At 50.8% G+C, this 10,890-nt stretch overlaps 1 protein-coding gene across 1 annotated transcript in view; it reads left to right on the top strand.

Annotated features, from left to right (window-relative positions):
* The window catches only part of ZP4 (zona pellucida glycoprotein 4), a 19,151-nt gene extending 9,112 nt beyond the window's left edge, over nt 1-10,039 (top strand). Inside the window, exons 12-13 of the mRNA XM_015596261.1 lie at nt 1,163-1,258; nt 9,999-10,039. Coding sequence (XP_015451747.1) covers nt 1,163-1,258; nt 9,999-10,039 — 137 coding nt within the window. The remainder of the gene's footprint in view (nt 1-1,162; nt 1,259-9,998) is intronic.
* The last annotated feature ends 851 nt before the right edge of the window (nt 10,040-10,890 follow it).

Genomic DNA, 10,890 nt, shown 5'->3' with positions numbered 1-10,890 from the left:
CTCTCTTGACAATTTTCCCAGGTACCAAAGTAGAGGGAGGGTGGCTCACGCTGTCCCGAAGGCGTTGCTCTGCTGCTTCCAGCTTTCAGTGCTGGAGTCCGTCATTCCGGTTTCTGGTCCTTCGTGAAGTGTCCTGTCCTTGGATATTTCGTGTGCTTTAGAGCAACGGTCCCCAACCTTTTTGGCGCCAGGGACCGGTGCTTCTATGAGCATCTAACGCCTGGCGACCTGAGGCGGAGCTGAGGCGGTGATGCCGGCGCTGGGGACTCAGACACAGATGAGGCTTCGCTCACTCGCCCACCGCTCACCTCCTGCTGCGCGGCCCGGTTCCTAACAGGCCACGGACCGGTACTGGTCCACGGCCTGGGGGTCGGGGACTCCTGCTTTAGAGCTTTAAACAGCTCTATCACCATTCTAAGTATATTCAGGTTTCTTCGGGTTTTTTATTTGTACCTGATTGATGAAAAAAGCATTTCAATGGAGGGGGCACATGGCTTTCAACGGGGGGAAAGTTCTGGTTTCTGACTCACCCCCCTCAGCGTTATTCTTCCGAGTTCTTATTTGGCTATTGAACCGCCTAGGTAAGTGCTATTTTTTTCACCCTTTGTGTATCTTCGGGTCCCTAGTTCTTCTAAGTCTTCTTTAAAAAATTCGTTCTCAATCATACTTTTTCGTCCTGCCCTTTTTCGATAATGCCCGACTATCATTTAGATATACTCTCCAAAGCATAAGAGTGACGACAGTTTTCACTTCCTTATGGGATTTATTCATGAAAGTCAAGATGCTGTGATAAGATAGACCATAAAGGAACATAGGACTTGCCGCAGCCTAAGACCAAAGGGCTTCCTCAAGACGAGCTCCAGGCCCCGGGCGCGTTTCCGCGTGAAATGCCCCTTGACCCCCATGATTTTTGTTTCGTTTCAGAATGTGAGTCATTGAGACTTATAGAAAAATTGTATATTAAGACTTTTCGTTCAAGTCTTGCTTATCCTGCCTTTTCTTCTCAGACCGTTTTTTCTTCAGTTACTATTCAAATATCCATCTCGTCCATTCGCGTGAGAGGTAGTAAAAGCCAGGGAGAAGGAAGCTCTGTGTGGAGTGGGCCCCGAAGCTCTGATTTTGTGACACAGTCGCCAGTGCTCACGTCTCTTCCCCGTTTCAGTGGAGCGACACAGCTGTCTTCCTGGGGGCGGAACACCCCTCAGCTCCAAGGATCTGCAGTCCCGGGTCAACCAGCCCATCGCCAGGATGGAAGCGGGTAAATCTGGTCACGTGACAAAGCCGTCAGGTGTTTAACAGCTTCTGATGACTGTTTTACTTTCTTATGGAGTCGGCACATGCACGCAGCGAAGCACGTCAGGTAACGCGACGTGTTTATGCGAGTGCCTGTCTGACCACCTCGCTGATGAGAGACGGGACGCGTGAAGCGCCCCCAAAAGCTGCTTCTCTTCTGTTCCCGGTCAACCTGGTCAACCTCTTCTGGACGTGAGACCGTCTGAGTTCTCACCACAGGTTAGTTCTGCTCGCTCTTGAACGTCATGTACATGGAATCGCGTGTGCTCGTCCGTGCTGGGCCTCCGATCCAGTATGTGAGATCTATCTATACTGCATGTCAATAGTTCTTTTATGTCTTATATTACGTTAAGAATATTCTCATAGAACGGGCATTTCAGTGTCCACTTTGGAGCTATTAGTAATAAAGCCGCTGTGAGCACCGGCGGCCAGCCCTCCTCCTAGTACACAACGTCCTCTGTCATCTCCCCCTTTGGATGGAACTGGCCATGTGACACAGAAGACAGCAAACGCGATGCTGCGGCTGGGCACAGGTTACAGAAGGCTGCAAGCCTGGGCCCTTGAGTCGCCTGCTATGGAGAAGCCAGCTGTTACGCCACCGCCCCCGTAAGGAGGTGAAGCAGCCCTGCGGAGCGGGGCTCAGCCCCCAGCCCACAGCTGAGCGAGTCCGCTTGGGGGCGGATCCTCGGGCCCTGATCCATAATTTATTACAACCGCATGACAGACCCTGAACTAGCACCATCCCCGGGACCCCTTCTGAACACCTGCTCTGCCACGACCATGAGAAGAACGATGATCGTTGTTGTAAGCCACTACACTCGGGGTGATTTGTTCTCATTGTTTAAAAATGGATTAGTCTCTTAAACAACAAAAAGTATAGTTGCAAACGGTTGTTAAAATGCTGGCTTCTGGAACTGCCCGTGCATTCACCTTCGCGGAGCTCTTTATTTCTCCACGGGGCTCCGCGTTGCTGTCCAGTGCCCCTTCGCCCTGCGGAACTCCCTCGAGCACACCTTGCAGACCCACAGTAACAAACTCCCCAGCTGTTGCGCATCTGGAATGTCTCAATTCTCACTCTCGAAGGACAGCGTTTTGCATTCTTAATCTACCAGGCCACTGCCTCCGGCCTCCACGGTTTCTGATGAGAATCTGCTAATGACCTTGAGAATCCTTTGTGGTGAGTTGCTTCTCCTTTGAGATTCTCTTTGTCTTTGGCTTTGAGACTTTGATTATAATAAGTCTTACTGTGGTTTCCTTTGAGTTTTTTCTACGCGGAGGTCATTGAGCTTCTTCAATGTTTGTATTCGTGTATTTCATCAACTATGGGAAGTTTTCAGCCATGACGTCTCCGATGCCCGCCCGCCCTGTGTCTCACGCTGCTCCTCCTGGAGCTCCCGCGTGACTATGTTGTCACTCGCTGATTTCCCACAGGTCCCTCAGGCGCTATCCGCTTTCCTTCATTCTTTTCATTCTGTTCTGCAGACCCAGTAATTCTCGTCCTATCTTCATTTTTGCTGATTATGTTACCTGCTCAGATCTGCAGGAGAATTGCTTTTTAGGTTTTCCGCATCTTTCCTGACATCCCGTTTTTTCGTGCAAGCCGTCCTGCTGTCCCCGTCTCACAGGCAAGTGGCAGGACCCGAATCCAGATCCGGACAGTCTGCTTGAGCCCAAGGTCCCGCCCATCGCTCCTCCTCGCCCTGGCGATGGAGTCTGCATTAGTTCACCTCTGCAGCGCCCATCGCCTTGGGACTTCCTGGTCGCTTCGTTACCTGAGGGGACACAAGCCCTTATCAGATGGCATGAGCTGTCGTGTCGTGACGTGACAAAGTGAAATCACGCATCTTAGCCTAAAAAGAATTCAAAACAAAAATGACAACAAAAGCCTCTCTCCACCTTGTCCGGAAAGCGATTTAAGGTAACTGAATTTCAGCACATAGCGCGCCGGGGGCAGAATTCAGGTGACCTTCTCTTCTTCAGCCCTCTGCACTTGCTAACTGCTTCCTAGGTGCCTGCGCGGGCAGCGGAGAGCATCCGGTAACCGGCGTCTTCACAGGGGCCTGTGATCCCCCCAGTGCACCAGGCACTTCTGTCCCCGTGCCCACGCGGTTCCCAGGTCTTGTCCAAGCAGCGCACAACGCGTGGTCACACCTCAAGGCCTTCGCATGTGCTCTCCTCGCCACCCCAAGCTGCTTTTCCTGTAGACCCGCCTGGCCCCTCCCTCCATTCTCGGTTCTGCTCAGCATCATGGGGGGATTGTTTTTAAAGAAACAATAGGTAACTAACAGACGTTCCTTAATTTTGCGTGTGTGGAAGCGTCCTGTCTTGGATATTGAGGAGAATTGCTCAGTCACAGGGCGAGTGTATGGTTAACCTCCGAAGCAATTGCCAAGCTGCCTCCCAGCGTGTTACTACTTTTACATCCACGCTGGCTATGCGAGAGCTCGAGCCGTCCCAAACCCCCTAAGGACAGACACCTGTTGTCAGAGGTGAGACCTCCCGCAGCCCGGAGTCAGCTCCCCCTCCTCCCATTACACCAGTTGTCCTCTGTCCCCTCTGCCACCGCTCCGGCTTCTGACACTGCCTGTGTTCGTAACTGCGTTCTCCTGCTCAGAGCCGGCAAGCCGGGGCCGGTCGCTGCCACGTCTAGTCGGCCACTAGAAGGGAGTTTCAAAATAAGCCAATGGAATATCCTAGAATTCATAAAAACTATAAGATTGGGAGACAAAAATGAATGTTTTCATAGCCAATAAGGATGAAGATCGCTGGTCACCAACCACGGAGGGGTCTAAGAGGCATCACGATTCCCTCGTTCTGTCACTTTCCAGGGAAACAATTTTATCTTCGAGCAAAACTAGGACAACCCAGAGCCGTGGACTGAAACGGCATCGTAACGTCAGCCACTGCACTGACACGTTTGCTCCGGGGAATCGTCATGTTCGACAGAAATCTCCCTCTGGATAAGGCAGTGGAATGGGGGGGCCGTCTCTTAACATCCGACAGGAAACTCACTCGCCTGGTCTGGGAACTGGAGGAACAGTCGGAAGCCGGCAGCTGAACTTGAAACCGCAGCGGCCATCCAAGAGGAGGCCGGTCTTTGGGACAGAGAATGCCAGCCCCCGCCACCCCCACCTCCACCCAGTGTTCAGACCAGGACCTGGCTATGTCGGCTGGCGAAACATTCACTCGCTACAGATTCCACTTACCTCTCACGTCTGAAACAGAGACCAGCTAAATCCCTGCCATCTTCCTGGCTTTAAACTCTCGGCTCTGACAGTATTCTCGACCTCCTTCCTTCACTGTCCCTTCGTCCTGATTCCCGGTTCGCCCTTGGAATTCTACTTTCCCGGCTCCCCGCTCGGAATTTCCATGCTGTGAGCTGGAGATGCGCCTTTGCGTCTTATACCACAGCACGCCTCCGCCTCCCGCGAGCTAAAGCCAGCTTTCAGCTGATAAAAGTCCGAGCACACCTCACTGCGATGGCCGCAGGCTGGGGGGAGGGGCAGAAACTAGGTAGATCTGCCACTCACAACCTGTCCTTTGTCCACTTTGTCCAAGAAATGTTCCTCTTCCGCCTTTGCTAACACGAAGGGGACTGAAGACATCGCTCCGGAGAACACCCCCCAGGATGACCCAGCACCTCCAAGTGGCTCAGCCAGGTGACAAGAAATGGCAAACCGAAGTCTCACTTCAAGCAAAGGGCTGACCGAAGATAATTTATGGTGGCAAAATAAACATCAGGCTTCGATGAGATGAGATGAAATGAATTCTACTCACCCGAGTTTGTCTTCCAGTCTCCGTGTGGGAGTAGAGCCTGGCCGGACAGAGCCCCCGCTTCCCGTCTCCCAGGGGTCCATCCTCTGGGCCTGATCAGTGAGTTTCGCGTCGGGACGTGAGCACCTGCTCCCAGAGCACCGAAGCCGCGATGCGCGCCTGACCGTGGAGACGCCCACCTGCCCACCAGCCTCCACGTCCTCGTGGTGACACAGCTGCAGCCAAACGTGGTCTGAGACTGCCCGGCGGCGACTGGGAACGCAGCTCCTGCTGCCCGTCACCTTCACGGCTGGTGCCGCTGCTCAGGCCTTGTCGAAGTCAGACTTTCATCCTAAAAACCCCCTCGTTCTTGTCCGGGATGAAGGGCCTGGAGCAAAGGGAGCCTGTGCCGAGAGAGACTCTCACCGAGCGGTGACACGCTCAAGCAGACTCCAAGGAGCCCAGAACACTCCCAGAGAAGGGCTGGATTTTCACAATCCGACTCCCCACAGATTGCAGAGAGGAAGAAAGCTTCGCGTTAATGAAAATTCTCCCTTTGCACAAATTTCGGTGTCTGTTTTTTGACAATTAGGAAACCCACAGACTTCAGATTTCTGATTAAAACACACACACAGCATTTCTCCCCTTGGGGAGAAGCACTCGACGAAGGCGTAAAAATGCCGCGAGGAAACCTCACGGATCCAGTGGCAGCCGTCATCCTCTTCCCTTCACGAAGCCAGGCTTTGGTTCTCATAACGTAGCAGCTGAGAGAGAGAACTCACATGCCACACGAGTCACCGGTTCAAAGTGTGCACGTCAGTGCTTTTTAGTATATTAGAGGGCTACCAACATCATGCCACTTCTTACAACATTTTCCTGAGCCTGAGAGAAACCGCCTTAAAAGTCATTCCCCATTCCCTCCCCCTTCAGCCCCTGACACCCACTAACCTACTGTCTCTCTATAGATTTGCCTATTCTGGAAAATCTCATATAAATAAAATCGTGCCATATGTGACCTTCTGTGACTGGCTTCTTTCACTAAAAGAATGTTTCCAAGTTCAAGTTCACTCACGTTGGAGCGCGTGTCAGTGCTTCGTTCCGTGGTACGGCCGGGGAACATTCCGTTGCTCCGTTTCGTGCATCCATTTATCCAATGATGTGCACGTGAGTCATTTCCATGTTGGGCTCTTGGGAATAACAGTGCTGTGAACATTAATTGGCGTATAGTGTGGACATGTGTTTTTATTTCTCTTGGATCTATACCCAGGAGTGGAATGGCTGGGTCAGATGGTAACTCCAAGTTCAACATTTTGAGGAACCTCGTAACTGTTTTCCAAAGTGGCCGCCCCGTTTTACCTTCCCACCAGCAGGGGCTGATCGGCCAGCTTCTCCACATCCTTGTGCAAACTCACAGTTTTCTCGTGTAGGTCTTTGTATTTCCTGCTGTATAGTCCTCTGTGGCATTCATTTCTAATTTTATTTATGTGAATCTTGTCTTTCTTTTGCGAGTCTAGCCAGGGGGTTGTGAATTTTATTAATATTTTTAAAGAGCCAGCTCTTTGTCGCATTAATTTTTTCTCATCTTTTTTTTTTCCTCTATTTTGTTTAATTCCGCTCTAATGTTTATTATTTCCTTCTGCTGACTTTGGGTTTCATTTGTTTGTTTTGTTTTTCTAGGTCTTCAAGGTGAAACGTCAGGTTGTTTATGTGAGGTTTTCCTTGTTTCTTGACGTGGGTCTGTAATGCTGTAAAGTCCCTCTCGTCACCGCTTTTGCCGTGTCCCAGAAGTTTCGCTAAGTCGCATTGTCATCCTCGTTTGTCTCTCTGTGTCTTTCGATCTCCTTTATTTCTTCTTTGACCCGGTCTTGGTTTAACAATCAAGCGCGTTGTTTAATCTCCACGTATCTGTGGTTTTTCCCTCTTCCTCTTTGCAGTCGATTTCCAGTTTCAAAGCATGTCGATCGGAGATCATGTTTGCTACGATTTCAATCTTCTGAAATCTTTTTAAGCGGATCTTGTGTCCCAACATGTGGTCCACCCTCAAGAATGATCCCCGTGCACTAGGGAAGAGTGTATAACTTAGTGTTCTGGGATAAAATGCTCTGTAAGCGTTGATTATGTCCATTGGACTAATGTGTTATTTAAAGCCGATATTACCTTATCGATTTTCTGTTTGGATCATCTATCTATAGCTGTCAATGGGTGTCAGGTCCCCTACTATGACTGTATTTTTGTCGCCTTCTCCTTTTTTGTTTGGTAGTTGTTTTATACGTTTTGGGGCTCCCGGGCTGGGCGCGTGTGTATTCAGTGTGTGGTGCTCCCGGGCTGGGCGCGTGTGTATTGAGTGTGTGGGGCTCCCGGGCTGGGCGCGTGTGTATTCAGTGTGTGATGCTCCCGGGCTGGGCGCGTGTGTATTCAGTGTGTCTTCTTGACGTATTGTCTCCTTTGTGTCCATCTTCGTGTTACCTTTTTTATCTTAAAACCTATTTCGTCAGATATGAGTTTGGCCGCTTTTCCCTGGATGCTGTTTGCTTGGAGAATCATTTTCACCCCTTTGCTGTGAGTCTTTGCACTAATTATCCCTCTGTCTCATACTGCGAAGTAACCCTGAAAACAATGTTAGATGTAAAAAGTACTAAGACAATAAAAGGTCCTATAATGCCACCAATAAAAATACTAAAGATATGAACAAACTAGAAATATTCAAACCATATAGAAAAGTACAAATAAAAAGATCAAAACTTCCATCCCCCGGCCCAGTCACGCCTCCTAAAATAACGACCTCGGTGGCGTTGTGCACGTCGGTCCAGAAACAAGCCCTGTGTGCGTCTCCTTCCGCTACACAAAAGCGACAACCCTCGTTGTGCTCTGTGTCTGGTGCCGCTGTGGTTTTCCTCCGTGTCATTGTGTTGGCCTCTCATCCAGAGGCCTGAAGCATAAGGCATAAGGTCAGTTGGCTCAGGATGATCGGAGGCCTGTCGTTAACGCGAAGTATTTCTTAGAGTCCTAACGGCGCCTCTGCCCGCTTCGTGTTCCTGGCGGGCCCGGTAAAGCACTCTGCAAACAGAACTCATCTTGATGAGGTGACTTTTCTTCAATCCTGACTTACTGGCTGCGCTCCCCAAAGTGGATCCCGGGGGGGAAGCCTGAGCCGAGACCCCCAGTGGGTTACGAGCCTGGCGAGTCTGCGTTAGGCGTTAGATCAGGCACACGCCCTTGACGATGCTCTGACACTACATCCTGTCTCCTGTGATGGTTTATACCCGGGAGCACGCTGTCACCCAGGGGCCACAGGCAGATGACAGGGAAGATCGCAAGTAAGTCCTCTCGTGAGGAAGGCCGGGGAGAAGCCTCCGTCAAGGGCACATTTAAATTCGATGAGTCAACGCTTTTGCAACCACCACGCAGACAAACCTGATTCGGTCTACTGGAGTGGCCCCTGCAAGGTGACACTGGAGCCCGAGACACTCCCAGGGGCCCGGTGCCCTTGGTGCGGGGCCAGTGGAGTCAACGTTCTGTGCTTCCTGCGAACGAGCCTGGTCCTGGTCTCACCCCACCGTCCGCATTTAAAGATTCCTAAGGTGTCATTTCAGCCTTCGTAAGGAAATCTTTGGTTCCTCTAAAACTATCTTCTTTTGGCCACAAAAGAAAAATTACATATGAAGACTCTGATAATTGAAATATGGGGGCACAACAAAAGCACTTTCCCTGCGGAGGTCCGATGAAGAAATAAACCATAACGTGTTGATGGGAAAGTGGACAGAGCACAAGAGCAGCGTTATTTACATATTTATTTCACGTTAATGATGCGCTAAGTAAAATTAAAAACAAAATGAGATGCAGAATTAATCAGAGTCTACCCTGGCGACCTTATCTAAGGGAAATGTTATTCTATGAAACAGATGGTGTTGGAAAGAAGAGATTAATCTGTGCACTTGAACCCCTGAAATAAATGTTCAGAAGGCAGAAAATAATAATTACCATATTTTAGCGCAGACAGCATGCCAGACACTGTGAGCCGGGTCCGTGGATTATTTTAGTTAATGCTCACGACAGCCTACGAAATGAGTAATGTACCTGCACCTTAAGAAAAGCGGTGTCTGAGTTTCGTAAAGTGGCCGCTACGTAACAGAACACAATGTACACACTGACCCTTCCATAAATATCCCTGAGTGACAGGTGTATAGGCGACGCATCCCCGGCTCCGCCACGGCTCCGGGCCGGCCGCCCCCACGGTCCTCCTCCAGCGCCGAGTCTGGAAAGTGCAGGAGATCGGACCCCGTTTCCCAGGACACGGGGCCACCCGCGCCAGCGCCCGGCTCCCGGCACTGAGGTCCCGGGACGTCCCAGCCTGTCTGGAGCCCGGGAAACAGAATCGGCACACGTGGATCCGCCTGGTCGTCCAAACTGGGACATGAAGTTTTCCGATTTCGAAGATTTTCTGATCCCGTGCCCTCCTCGCTGTGGCGACCCCTCCGTCCCTCCTCATTCTGGTGTTTGCCTTCATTTTCTCCGCTTTAGTTTGGAAAAAGCGAATCCGCGTTCCACTTAACGCTGTCGAACGTTTAAATGGAAACGAGCCTTGCACGGAACGTCTGCGGGGGCTCCCTGTCCCGCAGCTGCTCTCACGGGACGTGCAGATAGGCAGCGGGGCCTGGGTCTCTGAGCCCCTGGAGTCTGGGGAGCACCCCCAGCCCCTCTGCTGGTTAGTGTGCTCTGCATTCTCATGGGTCAACTCGGATGTCCAGACGGCCTGTGGCTCAAGTAGCTAATGAAAGACGATAATATTTTAACTTTTAATTTTCACAGTTCACGTCCTGCTATGACTTTGGGAATCCGAGCGATTTATCTCAAAAATAGTTCTTCTGTCACATGTCAGTCCCCAGAAGGACCTTCAAGACCACCAATTACCCCATAACCCCCTTTACCTAACCGTGTTTCTGTCCTTCCAGCCCCCAAGCCTTCACCGTCCCTGTTAAGTCACTTGCTGTGAACGTCACCCAGGACCCGTGCTCTGACTGGAGCGCATGCTCCCTTCCTCCCTTCGATCCCCTTTTAAAAATTTATTCTCCCCATAAAGCTTCAAAGGATGCTTTGAGAAGATGGAAAAGTCAAATGACAATATATGCTGGAAATAACGGTGAGAACTAAGTAGGATGATGTATTTAATGAGCTTATCGCGGCTCACCTGCGATGTACACAAAAAAACGGCAGATGCTCAACATTGCCATCATCACGATGATTACTGCCGTTATCACCGTAGGATGCCATCGAATGTACACTGATTTGCAGCGCAGAACGAAGCCCGCACCCTCCAGAAAATGAGCAAAATTAATGAGCTACCCAGGACGCCTCCTCCTTCCAGGCACAAGTACCTTTTTAATCAGGTGTCTCCCAACCGCACACACCCGCGTTCTCAGGTGAGGCTGAGCCCTCCCCACACTGGGGTCTAAGAGTGACCCACCCCTCGTTGACAGCCCGTTCTGGAGTGACCGTGCCGACACGCCCAGGCTCTGACGCTGGAGGACGCCTGCCCAGGGACTTCGGGAAAATCTCGCTCCTAAGAGACAGTTATTGGGAGACTCTTCTTCCTCCAGGTCCTTGCCGTGCGTGGCGGTGACATCCGGAACTATGGTGGCCTGTGTGCTTTGTGCCTGCGTTTAAAGGCAGTGCCCCATGTGACAGGGGGAAGGTCTGAAGAAAGACTTGCTGAGCCACTACTTACATGTGGTAATAAATTTCCTTACAATTTAAGCCCAGTACCCGTAAGAGATGCCACAGCCGTTAAACATATAACACAGCGACAAAAGTAGCCAAACTTGCTAAATATGGTTTGCTGCCTCC

The sequence above is a fragment of the Pteropus alecto genome, unplaced genomic scaffold, assembly GCF_000325575.1.
Source record: "Pteropus alecto unplaced genomic scaffold, ASM32557v1 scaffold189, whole genome shotgun sequence".
Lineage (NCBI taxonomy): Eukaryota > Metazoa > Chordata > Mammalia > Chiroptera > Pteropodidae > Pteropus > Pteropus alecto.
Note: the sequence above shows the minus strand (reverse complement) of the source record. Positions and strands in the feature narration are given on the sequence as shown.